Source organism: Phalacrocorax aristotelis, chromosome 3, assembly GCF_949628215.1.
Source record: "Phalacrocorax aristotelis chromosome 3, bGulAri2.1, whole genome shotgun sequence".
Classification (NCBI taxonomy): Eukaryota; Metazoa; Chordata; class Aves; order Suliformes; family Phalacrocoracidae; genus Phalacrocorax; species Phalacrocorax aristotelis.
The window spans coordinates 113,966,797-113,994,701 of NC_134278.1; the positions used below are offsets into that span (position 1 = coordinate 113,966,797).

General features: G+C 36.0%; 1 protein-coding gene across 1 annotated transcript in view; it reads left to right on the plus strand.

Moving 5' to 3' along the window:
- KIF6 (kinesin family member 6) overlaps positions 1-27,905 on the plus strand; it is a 178,916-nt gene that overhangs the window by 92,124 nt on the left and 58,887 nt on the right. Inside the window, exon 14 of the mRNA XM_075089133.1 lies at positions 24,435-24,537. Coding sequence (XP_074945234.1) covers positions 24,435-24,537 — 103 coding nt within the window. The remainder of the gene's footprint in view (positions 1-24,434; positions 24,538-27,905) is intronic.

The following is a 27,905-nucleotide window of genomic DNA, read 5'->3' on the forward strand; positions in this document are numbered from 1 at the left end:
GCTTTCTGTTGCCATTTTAGGCTTTCTATTGCCTAGCGATAAAAGCTTTTAAGAGAATCAGTTTATCATGCTGGACCTAAAATATTTGTACACTGTATATTTGTACACTATTTTAGGAAGACACTGTCTCTCTTTTGCTTATTCCTCAAAAGAAATCAAACCAGTTTCTTCATATTTATGTCTCAATATAGAGAATACAAAGATAGTCTGGTTTGTCACATCAGTAGTTCAAGATTATTAGATCTTTGGCTTTAAAAATTTTCACTGTAGAAATGAGACTGGTATCTTGGCATCCTTTAGAGTACATATATATCTGACTTATGCTTCCCTTAAAGGCAGACTCATGCAGGTGTTTTTTTAATGAAGAGCTGGAGCATTTAAACTGTAATGCTATTTTCTCTTTGCATTAGTTTATACTTTCTAACACTATGTTTAACTCACATTTTCAGGCTAGTTTTTTCCTTTTGCATTTATGAGGATCCAGTGGTCATTTCAAAATGAAAATACTCGCAAGCTGTATCGTATGAAATGCATATAAACTAAAATGTCAATCTAAAATGTCACATCTAAAATGTCAATGAAAGCGATATAAAAATAAAGTTTGAAGTAGTAACTTTCATTCTCTCTCAAAATCACTGCCTTTAACACAACGAAGTCAATATACAACTAACTTTTTATAATACAGAAGATATTCTCAAGGATGTCTCCAAGTGATAAGTGACAAAGTTATAAAAATCTGTTATTAAAGAAGAGTTTTCTCTTTGAAAGTGTCTGTGTATGTTTTCCCCAAGAATAAATGTATTTTCCAGTCCTTGTGTACCAGATATTTGCTTCCAGAGGACAGGCAGTAAGAGAACATACCTTAAAATGTTATTTGTGGTTTTGTGTTAGTACTGATTGATGAGTTTTGTCATGTATTCTTCAGATTTGTCTGTTTTCAGGAGATCTCACTGGAGTCCTTTATATTTAAATTGCCTTAACAGTTTGTGTAACTCTTTTATACTTTCTTTTCTTTTTCATAAGAATTTCTAAATCTTCTTTTGTAGAAAACACAGCAGAGAAACTGTGCTGTGCTAGAGAATTGTTTTGGGTTTTTTTCATATGAAGTCCTTGTCACTTCTGACTGCTAAACTGCTGAAATCGCTCATTTTTCCTGTCAGGCTTGTATTCCTGAAATTAAAAAAAAAAAAAAAATCATAACAGTACATCAAAATAGTACCTAGACATGGATGTTGTAAGGGCATGTTCCTGTGCCAAAACAGACAGCAGCACCTGCTCCTGGGCATAAAAGTCTTGGAAATACCTGCATCAGTTCCAATGTCAGATATTTCACAGGAAGGTATAAAACCCCAACATAGACTGGTGTTTGATAACCTGTGGTTCAGTTTGTTTTCTTGTTGATGACTATTACTTACTGTTTACCTGAAGTGCCAAAGCAGAAGATTTAATATGTCCTCCAGTTTTTAGTTGCTGTGATAATTCTATATATGTATGTGGCCAGTCCTCTTCTAGTTTCTGAAGGGCCATGTGCATACTTAAAATTATAAGTACTTTGACATTTGTAGTTAAATCTTTTACACACTCGTTTTCTGAGCACAACAATTTCCACCCCATCAAGGCCTTGATGATCAAAACATCCACGTGGCTTAAAGAGGATAGCACAAGGTACCTTATCTCCCACTTTTGTAGGGGGTCTAGAGTTTGGGGGCATAGCCTATAAAGCTAAGAAGGTTAACCAGAAAAAGGATAAGCACTTAGAAAGTGAATATGTCCAAGACAGTCACCAGATTCATTGTGTCATTGCATGACCAAGCAGGATTTATTGTCAGAGCTTCTGTAAACCACTAATGTGTTTAGTCTCTGAGGAAGTACATATATGTGTTGTTATTTCCCTATGATGTCACTTGGACCTAATCACATACTGAACGTTCCTTTAATGTTTTGGTGCTTTGTGAATTAGAATTTTCATGCGTTTATCCTTACTGTTTAAGAGGCAAAGTCAAGTCAAAGGGATCTCTTTCCATGCCTAACTTTCCTCATGAATCATTGCAGGTTGCACTCATGTGTTGCTTCTTAGATATGCCTTTGAGTGAGTTTAAGACTAAAGCAAGCTGGATATAAAAACCTAAGGTCTTTTTCAGAGTAAAAAAGCCCTGATATCAGTTTCTGAACTTTCTGAATACTTATAGAATGGATTTCAGTTAGGACTGTATATTGAAATATGACCTGTTTGGTTTTGATTAAAAATTTTGACATATGCTTCTTTGAGATTAGGACTTAAATGAGAATTAACATACCCACTTCAATCCAAATAATTATTATGCAGCACTATGGGAACTACTATGGCAAGAACTACTCAGAGCTTAGAGTACCAGTCTTGAAGACAAAGTTTGCCTGTAATTTGTAATACAACTTTGTAGGTTTTTAGACTCCAAGCTCACTTGAGTACATACTATAAATAAGTATGTTTTAATCTATGACTGACAAGCACTGAATTGAATAGGGCTTTTTTGAGATAAAGGATTTTGCTACACTATTCCATGCATTTGTTGCCCTAAAGTGTACAGGCACGTTGAACAAGTTGCCCAGTTGTACCCCTGCAGTACTCTCTAAAGAGCTATAACTTCAAACCATTTAGAAACTGAATCTGGTGTAAAAAGTCACTGCTTGTCTGTTAAATAGAAGTGGTCTCTGCGTATGTGTGATGGCACAGTTCTAGAGCATTCCTTCCTTGCAGATATTTACAAAATGAAGTCCTTGGCCTAGAAATGTCAGTCATTTGGGACCTGAATCCTTAAGAAACACTGCTAGAAGTTGCATCTATTATAAAAGGGAAGAACTGTGGTCAGGCCATTGTTTAAGAAGTGTCTTCTCTCTTAGCTTCCTCATGAGGTGCCCCAGAGGTTTCTATTCCTAGCTTCCCACACTGTTCCAAGTCTGCATTTCTCCATATTTTAGAAGGAAGGAATAGATTGAAGGGTGCCATCTATGAGAGGAGATATATGTTTCTATATTCCTATGAGTGAACTTGTTAGCTGTAGTTTTTAATATTAAAGTCATTGAATTTGTATTTAGGTGAAAAAGCTTGAATAAATTGGGTCTTGCTCTTTTGAGTAAATTAACTTTAATGCTTGGTTTTAAATTTCTGTGATAATATCTAAAGCAGTGGAGGGAGACTCATAAAAAAGGAAAAATTGAAAAAGATGATAGGCCTTTTATTTTCTCTCTCACACTATGTTTCTGGGGTTTTTTAATTCAAATGTGAGGAATTTGATCTCTTTGGTGGAATACATTAAGAGACCAAGTTACAAATAGCTGGTTACAAATAGCAAATGTGTTTCTGAATATTACTTTTTGTCTTGTGAAAATACTGTGGCTACCAGGAAACTAGTAGGAATAGACAGCGGCAGCAATTGGTATTTCAATAGCTTTGGTGCCTCACACTTGACTATCTAAACAGTGGGAGGAGAAAACTGCTGTGGAAGGGGTAAAAAGGGAAGGGCAGGGATGGATTGGAGTTATTTTTGATAAACAGGGCAGAAAAGGGCAAAGAGATGTGTGACTTAGGATGTATTCCTGATGAAGCTGGGAATGAGATGAGGAAAAGAGAGACAGTGGGTGGCAGGGAAGCAAAGTCTGAGTTACTAGGGAACAAAATGTGAACCCAAGAGAATTACTGAATGGAAAATGGCTAGAGGGAAAAGACAGTAATATGTGTTTTGAAATTACATCTACAGTAAAACAAAAACAGTACTTCGGAAGTGACTGCTTGTGTCCCTTAATTTAGCTGTTACCCCCAAAAAGAACTGAAGGCTCAGAGACAGGTGGCCTGAGCTGGAGCTTCATTAGATTAGGAGACCTGTAGAAAGAAGAGTTAAAATTTTACACTGCTGCATATCTAATTGCAATCCCTAATGCAAATTTTTTAGTCTTTAAGATAAACAGGTTGGTCTGGAGTCAAAGCAACCAGATTAGTAGCAGATTACTTTTTCCGTTATAGATACTTTTAATCACTTTGTTTAGAACAATTATGTTGTTACAGTCAAAGACCTAACTTAGTCATAACAGAGAGTGTGCAGGGCAAGGCCTGGTGAAACACCTGCTCAAAAAGTCCAACAAAATAAGATTCAGTCATTGAAAGACTGTTCAGTTTGTCTGATGACTATCATGTAGTTGATGCTTTTCTGTAACAGCAACCCAGGTGTTTGTTATAGACACTTTCTCAAAAAATTTTGCTTTTCTATCTGCTACTGAATGAGGCATAAATACTATCAATGCCAAATATAGCAATGGCTGTGTTATGCTGTGTTCCAATCAATGGTCTGTTCGCAGACTTTTCATAAGTTACTCTTTACAGTGCATTCACGTGCTAGGCAGTACAGAGAGAAGAGAGGAAAAACAATAAAATTCCAAAAATGGAATAATATCAGGTCACGGATGAAGTAGTTGGTGCATTTGTTGTTTGGAACCTGTTTGATGCTATCTTTCCTGACAAATGTAAAATTGAATTTATTATTACTGGACTGTAATACTTTAAGCAGTCAAATATATAACACTGGCATACAATTCTGGGCCTAAATTGAGTTTTTGTGTGGCTGAATGGAATGCCCATCTTGGTTGGACTGAAAAATGTCATAAGGCTTTTTTTTACCCAAGCATTTCTGCCAAGTGCGTACAGGAAGTGGCTTTGGCAGTTGTATCCAAACAAGTAACTTCATTTCCTGGAATCTGCTTTTATGCAAAATGTGGACTTTAGGAAAGAAAGTGTAAAGAGGGATGTTAAGGGGTAGAGGAAAGATCACCCCTAAAAACCTCTGAAAAGAAGTTTGCCCAAATTATCAAACTCCATTTTTTGTAGATATAGTCACAACAGTGTCATATAATTTATTATTTCAAAATGATATTTTCTTTGTATAATAAAAATTATATTAAAAATCAGTTGAACATAACTATACATAATTAGTGAGACTATTATCTTTACTATGGTCCATTTTGCAGTGGTCCATTTTGTGTCTGGAGAAAAGGAGACAGCGTTTATTGTTTATTGTGAAGGCAGCCATAAAGTAGTTGAGATACAAGAGAATGTGTTGTATAACCACACATGTTATAGAGGCCTATTAGCAATCTGAGGTTTAGTAAGCTTCTATTTACTGCCATAAAAAGCAAAAAAAATTGAAAGATAATAGATGATGTCAGGTATAATTTTCAGTTAAAAAGGAGACATGAGTTAATATAACAGTAAACATATTCTGCTAAAAATATGAAAAATTTATCTGCCAGTCAGCTGCTATTTCTGATGCTATTGCAAAGTCATCTTTTTTGGTCTGACTTGCTAATGATGCCTTCTATTTTTCCTTCTCTTTTTTTCCTACTCTCTTAAGATTACTGTCCTGAATATTTCAATAACAGTGCCTGCAACCTTCCTCACAGTGCTGGATAGCTGCCTGTAATATAAGCACAGCCTTCATCTTCCTATGCTCTTAATCTTAGGGTCGAATCATAGTTCTTTTTCAGATGCTTGAAAAGCAGTAATTCAAAAGTTGGTTTGTGTCAAATGTTTTTCTTAACGGGTTATTGCAAATGAGGGGCTATTTCAGCATTGCTAATAGGCAAAACAGCACATTGAAAAATGTAACAATGAGTCATACTATGATGCATCAGATGGGAGTCTTGAAAAAAATAGCCATTTTCTTATAAATAATATTGCAAAATCCTAAAGTTTAGAGAGAAAAGTAAATACTTATGACAGAAGAAATCTTACTGTCAGAAAAAATGCTACAAAGCTCACAGATAATGGAGAAATCAGAATATACCTTTTAATAATAGATTTAGTTGGGTACTGATAGAATCATAGAATCATAGAATCGTTAAGGTTGGAAAAGACCCTTAAGATCATCGAGTCCAACCGCTAACCTATCACTGCCAAATCCACCACTAATCCATATCCTCAAGCACCAAATCTACCCTTCTTTAAAATACCACCAGGGGTGGAGACTCCACCACCTCCCTGGGCAGCCTGTTCCAAAGCCTGACAACCCTTTCGGTGAAGACGTTTTTCCTAATATCCAACCTAAACTTCCCCTGGCGCAGTTTGAGGCCATTTCCTCTCATCCTATCACTTTTGACTAGGGAGAAGAGTCTGACCCCCACCTTGCTACAACCTCCTTTCAGGTAGTTGTAGAGAGCGATAAGGTCTCCCCTCAGCCTCCTCTTCTCCAGACTAAACAAACCCAAGTCTCTCAGCCGCTCCTCATAAGCCTTGTTCTCTAGACCCTTCACCAGCTTCGTTGCCCTTCTCTGGACACGCTCCAACACCTCGATGTCGTCCTTGTAGTGAGGGGCCCAAAACTGCACACAGTACTCTAGTACTGATAGAAAGACAATATGTGAAACAACTTAGTATACCTGTTGATTTATGTAGAATTATTTTTCAAGCTATTAAAGGTTCTCTTAGTGGATGAAGAGACAAAAACAATGCTTTGGAAGTAGTTCAGTGCAATAATTAAAGCACGAATGCAGTTAAGCAAACGTTCTGTATACTTTTCCCAAATGGCAAAGACTGTGGTCGCTATGTCATAAATGGCAGCTGCTGTAATTTTGTGTTGGGGTGGAAGATTTGCCTTTCCTTTTATATTTTTGGTACTTCTTTAAATATTTTTATTTTTCATGTAATTTTTTTTTAGTGTTCACTTTTCCATTATTTAAACAGATAAACTTCAGACCGTTGTCTTGTTTGCAGTTGTGCGCACTGACTACTTGTGCCAGTCTTGCTTTTCCTGAATAAATGAAACTTCTTCTCTAGTAAGCATATTTCCCGAATAATGTATGAGCTTCTGTTAACATTTGCCTTTGTATGTTTCTGATTTCTCATGGAATATTTGTGATAAAGTGTATTGTCTGACTGAAGTTGTCAGCTGGCTTGGAATCTTATTTTTGTTGTTTGTCGTATTTTTTTCCTTCATGTTCACTGTTGTTTGCATGCTTCTACTGCTGTGTGGATTTAAATTTTGAATAAAACAGTTCAGCTTCTCATTGCATTATAGAGGCAATACTTCGCATTGAATAAGATCCCAGACTGAGAGGCAGGGCATCTGTTTTTTATTTCAGTCTTTATTATTTACTAAGTTTGTGAACTTATACAAGTGACCTCATCTCTCTGAACCAGTTTCCTCAACTGTAAAATAAATTAGAGTGGCTTATCTTTCTTGATCACTTTGAGATTTCATGTTCAAAGGCCATCTATCTGTAAGTGCAAAATCTTGTTTTTCTAACATTGAGGAGCAGATGAAATGATTTGTGAAAGTGAGACAGTGAATTAGAAGCAGAAACCAATATAAAATCTTGGAAGTCTTGACTTCATTTGCAGTCAGCATAACTGTTGCAACACAGTTCTTGAAATTACTTCCCTTTATAGATACCTGATTTGTCTGGGAAGCTTCGCTGAAAGTGTAGGTTATGTTGGTTACTTAAAATTCCATGCAAGGATGGGTGAACATTTCTATTTATAGTATGTTTGATATTTATTGTAAACTCTAAGATTAAGCTGCGTACAAATATATTTCATGCAAAGCCATCTCTACGTGCTTAGTAAAAGAAAGCAGAGCAAAGCAGTCACAGTCAGCTGGGGAAGTTCTGAGTGTTAAAATGATTCTATCTTTTATTATGAACCCTTTCTTCTGCAGTACCTCCCCACTTGGATCACCTCTCTTTATTTATGCCATTTACATCCAGATTTAGTTCTGGGGAGAAGTAATTCCAAATATTTCAGAAATTTCCTTTAATCTTCAAGTGTACAGAGATAGTGAAATCAGGTTGAATAATGGCTGGTGTTTGGAAACAGAAGGAGAATGTCTCCGTTTTATATCAGGAGCGTTAAAACAATTTTACATAAGGGAATACTAGGAGAAAAAGTCAGAGTTCCAGGCAGACATCCTTTTGATTTTCAGCAGGTTTATTTAATTAACTAAAGCCTAATGCAAGAGCTCATGGCTCTAAGATACAGCACATTTAATATTGAAGCAAGCTTGTCTGACAAGGAATTTCCAAAATATATTGTCCCATTTTGATCCTAAGGAAAACAAGCAGTTGAAAGCCATCAAATAAACACAGTGTACTTGGCATTCAGGAAGAATTATGCTATTTTTCTAGTGATAGTCACTTATTTCAACAGATTTCTAGGGGGCAAAACCACTCTTAACTCTTTGTCTTGACACAAGCTACAGCGGTTATTGGTGCAAAACTTATCTTTTGATCCTTTGCTGCATATTAATCATATAGTTCTGTTGGTTACAAATTTCAGTTAAAAAGGAATCGAAAGAAGTAGCTTTTCACAATGGGAATTTTGCCAATATGAAAAGGAATTTCACTCAGATACTTTCATGACATGATTTTTTGTTTAAATGAAGTTCCCTAATGTAGCTACTGAGACCATTGAATTTTCACCAGAAAACCTCTGTTGTATGATGAGTCAGAGAGACAACAGGGGAGTCTTGCCTCTGTGAGCAATCAGTTTTGTCCTTAGTATCACTGGGACAAGAATGTCAACAGTTTTGATTAAACTGAGAGGTTTTCAAATCACAGAAACAAAGGACAATAATTAAGATGCAGAAGAACACAAATTATTTTACTTTTTCTTTATTCTCAATTTTAATACAATGGACAAGTATTAGGCATCATAACAGTAACTACAGTTTTCCTTTTCTCTCTTCATGTACTGTGGAGACTGTAATCAAAATAACTAAAGCTGACAGTAAATTAGTAGGAGTGGACTCTGTAGAGAACATTTTTAAGTTATGGGAAGTGTGTTGCATGTTACTGTGCAGTTGTGTACATGTTTTATAAAAGAAAAAGAATTTGTATTTTAAATAATAAAGGTTGCCTTCTAGTAGTAAAGGTGTTTCATTTGTTCATTGTCAGGAGGGAGAAAGATTTTGCATCTCCATGCTTATCCTTGTGTGCATGTACATATATTAGCTGTCTCTCTGATTTCTATGAACATAGTTGGGGAAAAAATGCCAGCACGTTTATTTGCAGGATCAGAAATTTAGCTTCTAAATTTATTTACTTTCTATCATGAGTGTTAAGGATGGCAAAAAATGTGTAATCACGTAGTGTAGAGATCCATCTAATAGCAAGTGATCTGTAACCACTATAATCTTTTGTAGGCTCATGGAATTTAAGAGATAATATATTTCTATAAATAGTTATCCTCCAAAAGACAAAAAGAGAAATGGCCAAGAAATTGCTAAAGACACACTGATAGGTTTCTGGAAGGCAAACATTCTGTAAACTATTATAAGCAAATAGATGTTACTGAATCCTAGACTTCATTTGACCACACTGTAGTATCAAATTGCTCTCTGACTTCTGTTTCATGGGGAATGGTTTCTGCACATAAAGACAAGGAATTATTATTTTGCTAAATATGGATATTTACTGTTATGGCAGTAGGACTTAGTGTTAATGGGATAGACTACACCAACCCATAACTACAGGGTAGAAGGCACTTCCTGCCTCTAGGGACAATTTAGATGGAAACTTCATCAAAAAGTTGAATTAATTTTACCATGGTGAGGTTCCAGGTATTGTATTTGGAGTTAATATGTGTACTTTTGTTTCAGAATGGTATTTGTAAACCTGACATGATTATTTCTGTTTTCTCTGGGGCTAGAAAATGATGTGAATAACACAGATCTTTTGGTCAACTTAGCAGCAATTATGAGGTCTTAGCTGTCTCTGCCTATTCATTCGCCCTTTGGTAAAACAGAGAAATTCATTCTCTGAAGCAGACCTGCCCTTAAAGAAGGTATCTTAATCATTTCAATGGCCCAATATCCATGGCTGGGTTTCACCCGCAGAGTATGGGAGAGTGGGAGTTAATTGTCCAGTAATTTTACAGCGCTCATAACTTTTTGACTCTGAAAATGTCATAATGCGATAAGTTCTTTACTCTAAGCTCAAAATATAAAAGTCTGTTGTCATTAAGTAGTAGTTCTTTATTAAAATGCACTAAGATACATTTCACAAAAAACCCTCACTCCAACTTTTTGCAGTAGCAAAAGCGTAAGCACTTGTTCATGTCCAGTGTTGTCCTTGTGCTGCTTCCAGTGTGTTGTGCAGCTGATGTATGTGGCCTGAGGTTGTCAGGTGGAGAATTAATTTTTAATGAATATGGTCCTCTTTTGTTCCCCTTTATGTTATCCCCCTTATCTCAGTTCTGGGAACAGTACTGTAGTTAGACATAAAAGGTGTTCCTCATTCATCATCCTGGAGTGGATGTACCGTGGCCCAAAAATGGATGTGCAAAGAAGAAAAGCTCCAGGTGAATCCCTGGATTGAAGGGAAGAGGCTTTGAGATCTGGCTGCAGAGGGCTAGACATACTGTGAGTAAAGAACAATCCATTTTTAGCCATTTGAAGATGACATGACTGGCAGTGAGGAGCTCTCACATTCAGTATTATTAATTTAAAACCTAGAGATAACTATATATTTGAGTGGATATTTTCACAATAATATTGGAAATTAAAGATTGTACTTCAGGTGAGGTTGGTTGTTTGTTTTGTGTAATGCAAATTCTTCTATCTTTTTTGTAATGATGCACTTCAAAATGCATTTGGGAAAATGACAGGCCAAAATTGCGCCAATGCTGAATTAAAACTAAGTTTACAAGCTCATCAAGTGATAGTACTAGTTGGGGAACTTAACATTCCTGTTTTAAATTACATCTTCAATTTAAAACGTAGAGATTTTTAAATATTGCTTCTAAACCAGATGCATTGTTAGAATCTTATTGGTTGTTTTTTTTTCCAAATGTTTCTGGGTCTTCTGTGAGGAATGCCTGTGCCAAGAAGAGTAAACAAGGATATTTGCTTGAATTCCAAAAATATTTCTGTAATATTAATGAAATTTCTCAAACACTTTTTATTTCCTTCAAGCAATTTAAACTAGAGACACCACAAAAACATAATTGTTACCACATATTTCTTTTAGTCTTGAGATAAGCAATGAGGTTTTTGTTTGTATCATTTTGTGTTTCCACATTTGTCCTTATACATAGGAAGTCCCAAATTTATCACACACAAGTTTTGAGAGGCCTTTAGCTGATAGACAGGATTTGGTGGTGCAAGACTAACTTACACTGATCCTTATAACACTTTGGCCCAGATTCTTTCCATCCTCCTTCACTCAAACATGCACAAACATTCAGGTGTTGGGTTTTTTTTAATTAACTCAGTTTTTGAACTGCACTGAAACAGGAGCTTAAACATTTTGAGTATTCAATTTATTATATATCAACACTAAGAAAAGAATACATCTACATAGTTAACCTTCTGCAGTTGTCCTGTTGCTTTATCATGGCAATTTTTAATCTCTGTTGTTGTGAAATTGCCAGAGCGAAAGTACTGTCATACCTAAAGTAACTAAAGAGGGATATCAGCAAATACAATCAGATAATAGGAACTCTGTTGTCACATTAGGAACTTAGAAGCATATAAGTAGATATTTGGTAACAATAATTAATGTCTTCTAAATTAATAATCAGAAAGAAAAATCACTTCGCAAGGGCTTAGCTGTCACAGAGCTTGCTGTCAGTTATATTTTTGGCAACAAAAGCAGTATTTCCATTCGGTATACATGAATGTTTCTCTGCAGAGGTAGATATATTAGTAAAGTCTGATTGCATTTTATTAAAATGCAACTTTTCGAAGTTGTCTGTAAACTCTTACATAAAGAGAGCCACAGATTTATCTTAGAATTACTTGAGCCTGAGCTGTATTGCAAGAATGGCAAAAGAAGCATACGTAAGCTGGAGTTTATATCTCTACCATGTAGTCCCACCTATGTCTAACACATGACTCCTTCTCACCAGCCTTCCTTAAGGTTATTACAGGTACATCTCCTCTTCCATAAGGTTACTATCTGTGACTGTTCATAATTGCCAGACTTCCTGCTTCTGTCCTATCCGCCTATCTTGGCTTTACTAGATTAGCAAAGACTTGCTATTTAAAATAAATTGATAAATTTTGACTGAAACTAGTTAGGGATTACTGACATGAACAATTCTGCCAGTGTGGAAGAGGAGTGGATATGAATGGCTGGAAAATTTTATCAGAAACTTTTCTTTTGTGCAATCACAAAAGCAAAACTTTTCAGCAAACACAAAATGAAAGTGTGATATATGTCCATGGTTGGAGTTCCCATGTAGCAAGGATATTTTTATGCATTAAAAAGCTACGACAAATAATACAGGGGTTTGGGGGTTTTTTTTTGTTTGTTTGGTTGGGATTTTGGGGGGTTTTTTTGGTGGTGCACATCTCCAAAAGGATCATTCTGCAGGAAGCGATACATAATTTTTTGGATGACAGCAGGCAAAATGAGGTGAAATCAAATAGCACCAACTACAAAGTCATGAGTTGAGGATCTGATGAAAGAGATGTTGCTTATTAGTTCAATTAACAAGTCATGGGTAAGATCTCATTTAGAATGTCATGTTTAGATCTAAGCACCTTGGATTAAATAAGGTGCTTAAAGAAAATGAAAGTGTTGTTTTAGAATAGGAAGTTAACCCTTTACCTCTTTTAATGGAAGTTGCAGGGAAATGTAATTATGACTTATGAAACTATTTGGACTAAATATCTAGCAGAGACAAATTATATGTGGCAAATAATAGTAATGATTACAAAATACCAAATTGATGTGAAGTGTTAATGAATACCACGCAGCCACTCGCTCACTCCCCCCACACCCCTGTGGGATGGGGAAGAGAATTGGACAAGCAAAAGAACTTGTGGGTTGAGATAAGCACAGTTTAATGATTACAATAAAATAATAATAATTATTATTATTATTATTATTATGACAATAATGTTAATATAATAAAATGGAAAATGAAGGGAAAGGGAAAAAAAAGGAAAAAAGCCCACGGAAACACAAACGATACAACCGCTCACCACCCGCCAACCGACGCTGCCCATCCCCGAGCTGCGATTGCTCCCTCCCTCCCCCGGCCAGCCCCTCCCAGGTAACATACTGGGCATGACATTACATGATATGGAATATCCCTTTGGTCAGTTTGAATCTGCTCTCTTAGCTGTGCCCCCTCCCCTCCCGGCTTCTTGTGCACCCAGCAGAGCATGGGAAGCTAGAAATGTCCTTGACTAGTACAAGCGCTACCCAGCAACAGCCCAAAACATCTGTGTGTTATCTCAACATTTTTTTCCATGCTAATTTCAAAGCACAGCACTATACCAGCTAGAGTGAAGAAAATTAACTCTATCCCAGCTAAAACCATGACAGTAAGGTAGAAAAGAAATGGTCTTGCAGTTAGAAATTAGCTGGTGCGTTTGAAAATTTTAGGGCTGAACTTGTTCTTGTCTCTGAGAGCATGTTGAAGACTTGATTACTGTTTCTTGATCATGATTGTTACATTGATTTTATCCTGTTTGATTTGTTGGAATGCTTGGTAGAGTGCCACTTCCCCTTGGTGAAGACCTGCTAACTCCTTCTGATGATTTTCTTGTCCTTCATGTGCCTGGAAATTGTTTCCAGGATTAGTTGCTCCATCACCTTCTCAGAGATTAAGGTGACACTGACTGGCCTGTAGTTGCCTGAGTCCTCCTTGCCATTCTTAAGGATAGGACTGATGTTTACTTTAGTCTTTGAATGCTTCTCCCAGTCACCTTGACTGATGAAAGATTATCAAGGGTGGCCTCACAGTAACATTGCTCAGCTCCCTTAGCGCTTGTGGGTGCATCCCAAGAGGGCCCATTGACTTACGTGTGTCCCATTTGCTTAAGTATTCCATAACATGATCCTCTTCCATGAAGCATATATCTTCCTTAATACAGACTTTCTCCCTGGTCTCTGGGACCTGGAATAAGTGAAGGCTGGTCTTACTAGCAAAGACAGTGGCAAAGGAGGCATTCAGTACCTCAGCCTTTTCTGTGTCCTGTGTAACTAGGTCCCCTGCCTTGTTCAGCAAGGAGCCCATATTTTCCCTAGCCTTTCTTTTACACCTGTGTACTTATAAAAGTTCTTCTTGTTGTCTTTATCATGAAGCCATTTTTCCATGTTGCACTTTATGTAACCCAGTCCAAGAATTCAACAGTTAAACGTCAACATAACATCAGTACATATATGTTTAATATACAGCTCACATAAAATCAACATGAATATCCAGTGCCACTGGAAACAACCAATGCCTTCAGTTTTGGCAGGGAAAAGAATTTTAATACAAACAAAGGGAAGATCGCTCATCTTTGCTTCTCCCTACAAAGTGAAATTACTGGGGATGGAAATGATCTATTGCTTTCTTTTTAACAGTTTTCTGCAACATTGCAAAAGGTCTTGATATACGTGCGTTTTGGTATCCTAAAAATCTGATCAGCTCTTTTTTTTCACAAGGACTGTTACTACTTAAAATCTTTTCCATTTTGATGAATTTATCAGTATTTCCATAGAGCCAGGATTTCTCCTGTTGCAAACAATGATTACTAATGGCTATAACTGGAAACCATGTGAACTTAAGTAAACTTTCTATGGTATATTAAGAATGTTCAAGTTCAAAGTTGTCTTTCTGCTGAAGAAATCTGTTTCTGAAGGTTTTATTCTTAGAATATTAAAAGTAAATAATATTAATATGTTGCATAATTTTGTTCTTAAAAATGTAATGTGCATGCTATTTGTCATTATTATCAACAAATTGGTTTTGCATCCTGAGCTATTTGTTCTACTTTATCCTATTTTTAGTGAGTAGGATTTTGGTAAACCTAACTTAAGTAAAGCTATAATTTTCATTTTTAATAAAATGTTTTGATGAATGCCTATTTTAAAAATGTTTTATTAAAAATGCAAATTATAGCTTTATTTAAACCTCCTCAGTCTTCTAGACTATGTTAACACTGATTTAGAAGGCAAGTACACTTATACTTCTGTTTGGCAAAACTGGTTTAAAAGAGGATGCGTATAGCATTCAGAATCTTCTATCTTTTTTTTACGGTGTACAAAGGTTTAGCGTTCCCCTTACAGTTCAGTCCTTGAAGATAGATTTTCTTTATTTTAATTCAAAATAAAATAGATATGGTCAAAAGAGTTTTAAAAAGAAGTAAAATGCCTTTAATAGCTGAGGAAAGTCCAAAATAATGAGCTAAAGTTTTAGCTAATGGTAGCTGAAAGTTTTCTAAGAACAATTTGATAAAGTTGTGAAAGGCTGAATTGAAAATTCAGGAAATAACTTAGCCAATTTGTTTTTATGTATAAGTCCAGGTCCCATTGTTATCTCCTCCTTTTCTACTTTGGCTCCTATTTCAAAACCATTACAGATAAAAATGGAAAACAAAAATATATATATTACAGGTACTGGTAATAACTGCTCTCTTTCTACATGCACTACCAACTACTTAGGTTTAATAAAGTGCACCCTTTGTGTAACACAGAGGCGCAATGTGCTTAATTCCATAGAGAATTTAACAGCTTATGGTCAGGGTAGGTAATTTAAGAGCGTGCAGGCACCTGAGCAAAGTTACACAAGTGTTCTCTAAAATTCCACTGTTATATGTGCACAGGACTCCCATTTTGACTATGCTGAACTTCTGGTGCTTATCACATGCCTAGAAGTCCTCAGATCTGAGAAGATCAGTTAAAACTCCTGAAGGCTCAATTTTGTGTGCATATTTAGAGTACAGTTAATACATTGACTGCTTTGACCACTGTTATTTAAAAATCAGCAGTGACGTGAGAAAGAGGGGATGCTGTCTCTAATGTAGCAGTTACAGGACTTGTTCAGGAAGGGAGAAAACTCTTCTTCAGTAGCTGAATGCTTGAAATTTAGAGTGGTCATTGCTGAGGAATAACATGCCTAATTACTTTTTAAAATCTGGACATTAGTACATAACAGGCTACCATGTTCATTCTCAGAGGCAAACTCCAAAAAAGCTTCAACAGAGCAAGAATGGAAGTTCATTCTTTTACAATAAAGTTTCACTCATCTTTTAATGGCTAATTTTCAGCTGCCAAAATGAATAAGTAATGAGATCAGTAAAGCTTATTAATCTTGAATGTAAATGGATAACAAATTTTAAAATTAGTTAATCTATGTTGTTGACTGGTGAGAAGAGACAGCTGGAGTGTATCTCATGGTTTCTTTTCCCAACTCTCTATCTTGGCATATCTGATTCTTTTGCTGCTGGACTTCCTGTGGGTGAGGGACAGGGGGGAGGAAGACCAATTTCTCACAAAGCGGCTCCTGCATTCCTGTAGTTTATAGCCCAAAATATTAAGGTAGCATCAAGCTTGTACTAATTGATGGTGTACCCACTGCAGACATTTTTTTCTTGTCTACCTAAGATGTAGTGAATACAGACTTCTACTTCAGAAAACCTCAGTATCTTAGTAAAGCTAAAATGTAATATGAAATTAAAAGTACAGTAAGTTTCCAAAACCGGGCTGATGTTTATAACAAGTCATTTTTCCTCTGCTAAACTGCTCTGAAAATGAAGTATGCCTCTTTTGTGGTTTATGGTGTTACAGGCAAGATTGGTGGTGGAGACGATTCTCCAAGCACCAAAAATACTTGCAGATCTCTACAGATGTCCCTCACAAAAACTTCACTTGCATTTGGTCCAAGCTGTCATGAATCCATTGGTGTAGTTTGCCATTTGGTAGAGCTCTTTTTCTAAAATGGAAAAAGACATATGGAAAAGGAGAAGTTAAATATAATTCACTCAAAAAAGCATAGAACATGTAAATAAGGCAAATTTTGTTGATAGCATTCTATCTTTTTTTAAACATATTGGTCTAGTTGAAAAAGGCAGACAAGTTTTTGAACATAAAAGCCCTTTTTCAGGTCTAAAACAGAAGTGGCCAGTGTTGCTACTGCAACATGGCAAATACATGAAGGATGTGAAAACATATGCATTTCATTTGTTATTATATGATCCTAATGGAAATCTTCATCTTTAGCACAGTAGTCTAACTTGAATTTGTTAGATGATTCAACTGCTTAATGGATTGACCCTTTCTTATATTTAGTAAAATTTTTACAGCTGCATCAGCTGTTGAAGGGAACAGACTCAGACTCCTCCAATGAGAGGGAATTGCACAGTCTCTTTCTAGTATCCAGTGTTTAATGTAAACTGCATGATGCAGTTTAAGATATATGTCCTGTTTTGTGAGAAGTTATCTGAAATGTGTGATTCTGACAGAAGCAAAAGTGAATCTTGCTTATTTAGAAGTGGCAGCACCATTGGGTGGGTCTCCTAAAGTTCTTGTGGGTTTGACTTCATTTTTTCCTTTGTATCCACCCCCTGAGCTTCTGCCAAGCCTACCATGCTTCATTTCAGGCTCTCTCTTTGTACCTACTAATTAAGGACTTTCAATGCGTGTATGTGTTATACAATCAAATATGATCTCACAGGCAGATTTAAAGAAGTAAATGGTAGCTGAAAATAGATTTTCTCTCTTTTGAGACGTACAAGCTGTCATACATGAAATGTAAAATATTTCTGCAATAATACTGGTTTTCCAACATGAGAAAAAACTTGGTTGTATCAATAGATACGTTACTTCACTCCTCACTGCTGATATCTGCAAAAACTTTGTTCATGCTAAGTCGCCTCTAACTGCACCTTTGCATCCTCTGTTCCTACTTTGAATCTGGTAACTTTGCTGCCCATTGGCTCTTTAAAGAAAATATAAAAGCATAACTAGGTAACATAAAAGTAGGCACACTTTAAATCATTAATGCTAGTGCAGACCTTCTACAGCATCCTGAAGCCGTGCCATGTAGTCTGAGAAATTATTAGAATCCATAACTAACAGAAAAGAATCAGACCAAAATGGTCCTGTTACCTGAGCCTAACACACCTTAGGAAAATATGTGCTCTATCAGGTGAAGGTGATGACAGTATATTAAGTTGCTCTTAATGGTTTTCTTTTATCCTGTAATTCTCACTAGCATTGTTCTTTGCAATATTTGACAGGTAAGCAAACTAGTATACTCATTTTCCAGAAAAGGAAAATGAGGGAAAGAGATTTCAATAGTTTCAGTCTTTTCACACTGAGCTCACTCTAAGGTTCAATCAGGTATCAGGCTTACCACGTGAGAGTAAAGAGCCTAAAATTGCATTTCTGACTACCATTAGACATTAAAGTTCAAGTGGATTTTGTTGCAAAAGTAGACCTATTAAAAAATACAGCTGTGTTAATGTGAAAAATGTTTTTCTTACCTGTACTGTTACCTGAGATTTCTTAAAGTAATGAAACTGAAGAAACTCAACATGATTAAATTCAGTCATTTGGACTTTCGTTGTTGTTGTTATTGTTGTTCTGTGGTCCTGGACAATCTTAAAACAGCCCATTTCATCTTGTTTTAAATTAAGTTTCTACTTCATTTAACCTTTGCTTTTGAAATACTGTTAAATATTTGCCTTACTTCTCCTGCAGAGGAATTAATGTAAAAACCTACTCATAGTGGGATTCTTCTAAATGATTGTGGGGTTTGGTTGCGGTTTTTTTTTGGAAGCATTATAGTTGAACTTTTGAACTTCAAAAAAATTTACAAAATTGGGATTGTATGTAACATTTAATTTTTGTTCTTTTATTTTAGTAATCTTAAAGCAATCACAGTTTTAGTGATCACATATCCTCTAACAATATTCATTGCAGTAGAAATGGTACTTGTCTTTGATTTGTGTCCAACACACTCCTGTACAAGTTTGTTCTTTGCTGTTAGGCATTTACAGTGTTTAATTTAGTGGTGACTTCTCTTCTGTTTATAAATTACTTCAACATATATGGAATAGTTTGTCTTCTCAAGCAACTAATTTTATGTGGATAAAATTATGCCTACGTAAATGACCCATGCACCAATTAACTCAAGGGTTTGCACAGTAGAAACTTTCACTTGTGGAGGGCAGTCCAACCTGCCTAGGTCAATGTTCAGTACCACAATAAACATGCTCATAATATCAAGAAACTGCTCATTTTACCCTCTTCCTCCCCTGTAAATAAACAAAGAAACTCCAGAGCCAGAGAAAATAAATTATGCCGATGTTTTAGTTAGTTCATTAAGTCTGAATATTCTGGTTTTCCTTTGAGGCTTCTAACTTTCCCAAAGACTATGTTTTGCAGTTCAACACTGCAGGGCTACCATGAGCTACCTTGGTTTATGTCTTTCTCATTTTTGAATTGCAGTCTTATGAAGGTAGCCATATGTAATACACATGCTTTTCATGAAGAATTTAGCTGAACTTTACAGTGGGGAAGTATTTGTTGTATATTGGTTTTGGGTTTGTTTTCCTATTTTTAAGTATTTATTATTTTTGATTCATTATTCCCAAGCTCTGTTACATCTACTTTTTTCCATTCTGAACAGATGGCTACAATATCTTGAGGCATCCTGGTAAAGATGTAACAAATTATGCTTACATGCAAACGCTTCTAATACCATAGTTCTATGACAAAGACTTAACAAAAATTTGTCTTTAGTTTCATTTGGAAGTGTCCACAATTACCTTTTTCTTATTTGATAATAAGTGGAAATACATAATAGCATGAACAGGTGACAGTCTTTTTAAGCATGAAGACTCACAATTCACCCTAGCTGCCATCCTGAAATTCTTCAGACAATCCTCACTTGAATCAGAGCTTTCCTTGAGTCAAGGGGACTTTTTGCTCCTGTTGATTTCGTTGGAAGAGTTGGCAATTCTTGTCCCATAGAGCACTTAGTAGGAATGAAAAGGCAAAGTCTTCTACTGTGGAAGTGTAGTTTCTGCAAAATAGATATGTGGGCAGACATGAGAACAGATGCCTTTCTCATCAGAATACATGGTTTGAACAGCCATTCCCAAGAGTTTGCTTTTGTTAACAGCCTTAATGTTCCTCCCTCGGAACAGCTCAACTTGCAACCTTAAATCTCCTCCCCTGGAGAGTTGTTTCCAATTCTTTTTGCGGGTTAAACTGGCAGCCTCTGTCATGAGGGCTGCTGGAACCCCCTTGGACCTCTCATACCAGGACCAAAATCTAGTTGTGGGGTTGTGAGGAGACACTGTGATTCTGCTTTCTGACAGACAAGATATCGATTTCATACTATTGTTTGACAGATTTTTCCAGACTTAATTGAAAAGCAATGTAAATGTTTTCTGTGGGTTCCACACATTAAACTTTATGAAGTTCTCCCTCTGAGCAATAAGCCCTTTTTCAACAAGCAACCCAAAAAAAGAAGGTGGCCAAACTCAGCACTCTGGAAGTGCCATTTCCGGTTTGAGCACGCTTGAAATCTTCATGAAAAGTACTAAAATAATGTCCTTAAAAATTGTCCAGTAATTATAAACTGGGCTCACTAAAGCAAGCTACGATAGGACTAGCATGGTCGTTTAAATATGTACGACCATGTTTGATCACTCGTGGCAACAAAATAAGGTCTAAGTTTATACACTTGCATGTTCTTACCTACTCAGATATAGTCCTTGAGTAATCCCAGTGGATACTATTTAACTTAAAAATAGCATTCAGCTCTATAATTTCTCTGCTGGCAGCTGAACACCCAGTGCCACACTATACCCTACATGTTACTTTAACTTATTTTCCTAATTAAAGTTTGTGAGGCACTAAACGGTTGTTGTTTAGGATGGCTGTAAATAGCATTTCTATATGTAACAGCATAGAATAAATGGTCTCTAAGTTAGTAATAGAATAGGGTGCATAATATCTGTCAGGGACTTTGCTAATATGCAGGCTTCTACCTGCTGTAGGCGTACAACTGAGTCTTGAAATGGCTTTGATCTTTTCATGCCACCTCAAAAAGTAATCAGCCACATCCAAAAGCCCGATTACATTTTTGCTCAGAGTGTTTTGAATTATTATTGATTTTAAGAGTTTAGCTCATTATCAATACTACTGCAAGCTTTCTATTTCTTGGTCATTTCAGGTCTTGTTGCTCTAGTTTAGAGCTTGTGAGCTGTCATTGTCATTCTGCTTTCTGACTTACCCAAATTCAGTGAGATAGCTGTAATTTGCACATTTTACGAGAGGAGCCAATTGAACTGAAACTTTTTGTTTAATGTGAAAGTTGGTGGAGTGCACTGGATAGGAGTACAGACTGAAATCAATGAGAGCATTCTTAAACATTCAAATTCAGGATGTGGATCAAACCTGAATTTTCACAGAATTTCAGCTGTTTGAATTTGCTGTAAATAATGATGGACTTGCTGTAAATTTCACATTGTGAGTTGGACATATTAGTGAGTGTTTCAGTATTAAAGCCAATTTACACAACCTAACAGGAAAGGTATAATTAAAATTAAGTTGATACAAAATTTATCACTTTTTAATGTAACCCTGTCACTGGGTTTTCATTAATGAGATTGCAAGAAAATTTTATGATTTTTCTGATGATCTGAATTGTTTTTATGGTAATGATTATTCCAGTTCTCGTTGTAATGACTTGATGACATGTGTTTCCTGGTTCTCATCCTGTAGGATATGATGATACTTCCTTAGATAAGAATTTTCAAATATTTATTTTATAATACTATGCCACAGCATTAAGGGAGAGGAGAAATTGTTTGGCCTGTAAGAGTGAAAATGATAGTTTTCTATAATTCTAACAGTTTTAGCTGAATTTTCAACTACTTTGCCAAAAATGCATTATCATCAATGGTTTCTTCTCTCTGTTCTGCTTGTATTCATATCATGTACATATTGCTATGCATAGATTTCAGTTTACAGCTAGAGAAAACCAGAAATTCAATAGCACCTTCTTTTAAAAGAACATAGAGCTTATTTGTTTGAATTAGGCCCAGGAGAAACAGCATGCCAATCATGTTAGTGCACCTTTGCACTTGGAGGCCATTTGAAAGAAGGTGAAGCTACTTTATGAAATCATAGATTATTTAAGGACATGTAAACAGCATGACTGAAGATGCAGCATCAGCCACAGAGAAGGAATAATCTTAATTACTGAGAAGAATGAAAACACAACCACTCTATCAAGCTTCCAATGTTTCTTGCAGTCTTTTACTACTATTAACATTGCTGTGTTCCCTATCAACCTAAACATCTCTGTCATTACCCACAGGCTGCAACATTCTTCTGTGGCTGTTTTATGCTCATATTATGCTGAGGTACAATCTTAATGGTCCTTTTTAAGCTCCTTTCCTTAGATACCATTTTCAGAGTGTGATTGTTTACTACTTCATGTATTTCTGTATTTTCTTAAAATGGACTGCATAAACCAGAAAATTTCCCCTTCCCGAGTTCTGGGGATCTATTTTTGTGTGCTTTGTTTGGCTGTACAAATCTCCTGCCTCCTAATATAGAGCTGGAAAATGATTATCAGATTACCTTTAATTTTGGTTGATGCATTTCTGCCAGACAGAAGCAATAATCACTGTAATAGTTTTATTTTCCAAACTTACTTCTACTGCTTTTACTTCTACTCTGAAAGGCAGCACATTGCCAGAAGGGTTAAATACTTTACATTGCAGTGTTACGTATGAATAAGGGTGTTTCATTGTTTATTTTAGGTTCAGCCATGAATTTTGTCCAGGCTTTCTGCACTTAATACAAACTTTTTTCTGCAACAAAAGCAATTCTAGAGGGTCAATTCAGGCTGCATATTAAAATTAGTGCTAGTGATGGAATGAATGTGCTATAAAATTCTGCTTGCAAAGCCGCCTGTTTTTCTTCAAGGCAAGCATGAAACAGGAACATTATATTCTCAGGTCATCATCACAGAAAAATATATTTTCCTAAATCCTCTTGCTCTTTTGGATCACACAGCAGTAAAGACTACTCTATATCTTTCTTTGATTTTCTTATTCAAAAAGGGTGGAGCATTTATGCATGCTTTGCCATTCAAACATTCCTGGTGGTTCTATTTTCAACTCAAAATTTTTAAATTAGTAACAGATGTGCTGATTCTTTTGACTGAAACAGAGGGCAAATTTTTCTACTATATTTTGAATAAAGTTTTTCAAATATTTACTGATTATTGAACCCTGAGTGTTAGTTCTTATTACCAGCCTTCACTGTAAACAGTATCTTACACCACAGAAATCTCACTGGAGTCAGTGGGGAGTAATCCTGGTATTATTAGTATGATGAGGGCAGAATATATTTGGAGTCACTATAAAATGCAGCTTACACAGCTAGACCACAGTAAGGTATAGCATCCCACCATTGCATATCCCAACCTGTTTAGGTATGCCTCATTAATGTATCATCCCTACTTACACTAAAATTGCAAAGCAGGAAGCCCAGAAAATAATTGGCATACATGCATACATATGTTATTTGTAATGCTGGTCCATTGGCACAAGATGTATAGAAAACTCTTGTGCAGCAGAGCTCCCAGGAAGCATTATAGCTCTTGTGCACAATGGATTTGGGGATCCTATAGCTCTGAAGCAGGCAGGAAGGCTTGTGAGTACGACAGAAGAAAGTCTCTAGAGGGAAGAAAAAAAAAAAAACTAAGGAGAATCAAATTCCAATTTAAGGAATATAATTTTGAGGTTTAAGTTTCAACCATGATGTTGAATTAGAGGAGGAGCTATTTTGCATTTTTCACATGGTTTGATTGTGAGATTCCTCCCCCTTTCTGCTCCTAACTATATTAATTACTGTAATTTATTTAAGTACAAGTCTTATCCTTTCTCCTGCTTATTTATTGACGTATATGTACTCATGATAACACAGATGCTGGTGTAATCTTTCATCCTCCTTAAGCCTTTGAATTTTTTTGTTAATGATAATACAGATGCATGATTTCTTACTTGGATCTGTAGATCATCTAGCAATAAGAACAGATAAATAATACAGACTGTAATACTTTTCTGTAGTGATTCTTAATAAGATTTGAAGGCCAAATAGGTGCTGACCTTCTGGCACACAAAGGGAAACAAACACCATGTTGAATATGTAAAAGGCAGGAACCAACCATTTTTGTAGGTACAATATCTGTTTCACTTAAAAGGGGATGAAAAACATTCACTAAGGGGAATGAAACTTAGACATAAACAAAAGAAGCCTGAATTTTTTTTCCAAGAATACTGAAAATATTCAAGGTATGTTTAGGGGCCAATATGAAACAGGGATGAAAGAAATACAGAAGCAAATTGCAGTTTGCTGTTGTGAAAATACCTCTGGCTCATAGTGAAGCTTTACTTACGAACATTTTCAGTTGTCTTGAGTAGTTATACAGCCCAAATATTCAGACTGTAGAGAAGTGAAGTGAAATGAAATTAGTTTGTCAGATAAGAGAAATCTTTTGTCAAAAATGCCTCCCCATTGGCGGTACACTGAACTTGGTCTCCTGGGTGATTTAAGATCCCTCGGCTGACTTGCTGTATTTGTCTAAATAGGAGTTAAATAAGTGCAAAATGTCTGTCTTTTGATGACTCTGAAGTAGTTTCTTTTTTTAAATTTTCTTGGGGCAGGAGGAAAGATGTCACTTGGATGTCAGGAAGCTTTTGAAGTTTTCAAGCGGGACCATGCTGACAGTATAACTATTGAGGACAACAAACAGCTTCTAAAACAGAGGTGAGTGTCACAGCAAGACACAGCTGAAGGCAGACATCTGAGAGTTCATTATGAGTCTGGGTAGGAATGTGTAAATTTACACCAGACACCCCAGGCTTCTATTGAGAACTTGGTACAGAAACTTCACCGTTTCTTACTGGGAATATTTCAAATTCAGAAGACACTGAGTGGTGAGAGAATAAAAGTTTGGATAGAGTATGGAAGTGGCATGAGGAATCTTAGTGCATCTTTCCTCTGGTTTTATTCAATCTTATCTTCACAGCCATGTCGAAGCAATGTGGTAAATGGCATTCACAATCATGAATTACCTAGAGGAAGTAAGGTGCATGTGACTGCAATTTCCATTGTCAAAAATGCTTTACTGGCTTTGGCACTGAGTTGGACAATAAGCTAGGCAATGTTTAACATATGCTTTTGTCTGTTGTTCCTAATTTGTTTGCCAAGTGATTTTAGCTTCTCTCTGCCAGTTTTGCAATCAAAACCAGAAATAAGACTTTCTTCCCCCACAGTTATTCTTAATGCTGGCAAAACACTCCAAAATCTTCCGGTAAAGATGGTGAGAATGGCAAAACATTGCCAACATGAATTTTCATAAAGCAGATTTTAAAAATCCCAGAAATTAAACCACCATTTGTCCATGTTGGTTGGATAACAGTGGTGCTTCAGTGTCAGTTTTTCAAGTGTTACCCCTCCCCATATTGGAAGAGAAATACAAGGTTTTGAGATTGGAGATGCCAAAAGCAGATCTCTCAATCTACCTTTGTAATTAACATTTCCTCTAACAGATTTTTTTTCTTTTTCCTTTTCTTTTCTTTTTTTTTTTGTGCCCTGGGGTTTTCCCCTTCTCCAGGTTTCTCCTTTTCTCTTCTGCTTTCTTATTAATACAATTTTTCCACTTAATAAGTATGAAAGACATTGTTTCAAGGGTCATTGAGTCTTATTTACTTCAGTGAAATTGAGGCAAGAAATTATCTCTACATCTGTGTGACTTATTCAAGATCTTGCTATTTCTTACCTTTCTGAACTGGTTAAGTTTCTACCTGGATCTATAACTTAGACACAGGGACACAAATTGCTGAAGTATTTAATGTATGTAAGAATTTATCCATGTAAATTGGATGTTTAGTAATGCCTTTCTTCTGATCAATATATCAGATGATGCTACATCACTGTGTCATTGCTGCACAAATGATTATACTGCCATCATTTCTGGAGTTGCTGTCTATTGAGCAGAACACTTCATGGTCACAGCATGATAATGGGAGTAATACAGTTCTGAGCCATGTCCTGAATTTCCTCTAGTTAATCACAGTTCTTCCATATTTTCTATGTTTGTTGTTACTATGAAGCAAGCTGGTATTTCCTTCTGGTTTCAGAACCCACAAAGTTTGACACCAGATTTTCTTTCCCTAAAGAACAAAGAGATTCAGAATAATGCCTCGGGTAACCCCTCTCTAATATGCATCAGCTGATTGCTGAAATTGTGGATGTTCATACCCTGAAGCAAGACAGTTTTCCCCTGCCATTTGCAGTCATTTTTAGCAAAGATGCCTTTAGCTCCAAGTTTACTGAATTCATTAAAATGGATTTATATCAAGTCCAGTCTGTAATTTGGAATGCAGCCTCTGAACTACCAGTTACACAAAAGCTCTGTTACCCGGCCAGTGTTCAAATTGCACAGGAAGAAGTGTGTGGACACCACATGTTTAAAGGTTACCATAACTTCCCTTTATATGTAGGAGTCTCATGTTAATAATTTTGTTTATCGTTGCATAACCACTTCTGTCATACCACAAACAGTATTTGGTTCACAAATTACTTATTTTTAGCTGTCTTATTTTTTCCTTTGGGTATTTTGGATAGATATTCCTGGCTGGCTAATGATATCATTCTTACGTTAATTGAATGGTGAACTGTCAGTGAGCCTAGTTGGAAGTTTGACTGTGAAGGTCACAGCTGTTGCTTGGGATGTGAAATTATTCATATAGATGTGAAAATACATAGACATACATATACAATATACATATTTTTTCTGTAACTACCTGCATATAAACAATCAAATATAATCTGTGGATTAAATCAGATACTGAAAAGCATTTGTCTTGTTTAAAAAAAACCCAACTGTTTTTAACATAAAACTTTTCACTCTTTACAGGAGCAGTAGCTCAGTACTGTTACTCAGTACCATCTCTGGATTTAAAAAGTGGGGAAACTTACATAGTTAAGGATAATTTATCTTTGAAGCTCATTTACTGACCTACTGTTCAAGTGAAAGACAACAGATTCAAGCTATCCTGTTAGGACAGATGCCTATGGGAAGTGGCTTTGTAAGATAGAAAAGGTGATCTTCCATAGCTTATTTTGCAGCTAATACAAAGCAGTTTTTATTTTCATTTTTCTTCTGTACATTAGTAACTCCTGCCCTTCTTAAAAAAATATGTGTCTATGCCCAGACAGAATCAGTTTTCTGCAATTTGGACTTCCTATACTTGACTTCTAAAGAACTTCATAATATCCTGTTTCTCAATGCAACCATATTCTCTTAGCATTGTTTCTCTGAGGAGGAGAAAAATGCATCTCATTTTCTGGTGAAATATGCTGGTGAAACATTTGCAGCTGAGCCACTCCAACGTAATATTGCATCCTGCATGAAGCTTTTAAATCCCATCCTAGTCAATATTTCCAGTAGTAAAATTCTGCATGAAGCTTACAGATGTGATGTATGTCTAGTTTCCATTTTGTTGTTCTCCATTAATTTTTTCCACTTTCTTGTTTCCTTGCTTTCTGTGTTTCACCTGGTTAGCAGCTAACTTGTTTTTTCAGTGCTTATGGATGAGTTTCATGGAAAGGATGAGTTTCGCTTAGGTCACTTGTTGAAATTTCTAATACTTAAAAATGAGTGAATGTTCATTTAATTCACTAAATGTCTCCATTCTCTCATTAGACAGCCTCTGAGTTTGTCTTGGTTTACAATATGCATTAGAGATTTGTTTTTCAAAATGCTTACTTTTTAATTACAGGCATTTGCATTTAAAGAGTGAAATCTTTGCAAAAACTCTTGTTCCACTAAAATTAGTGGATAAATTCACTTTGGGAATTCATCATGGAATATTTATCTTGTAGGTAGTAGAAGCCATGATTTGGCAACTTCAGCCTTTCTGTGGAGTGGTCTCCATGTAGGATACACATGAACTCTTTTCAGCTAACAATGTAATTGTTCACTCATCACTATTCATAGCAATATCACCTTTATGCTGGATAATATCACCTTTTTTTAGAGGAGTATCAGAAATAACCTTTTCCCTTTCAATATTAGAGTCAAATCTTATGTCTCTGGGGTTTTTTTTGACTATGATTCATAGTCACAG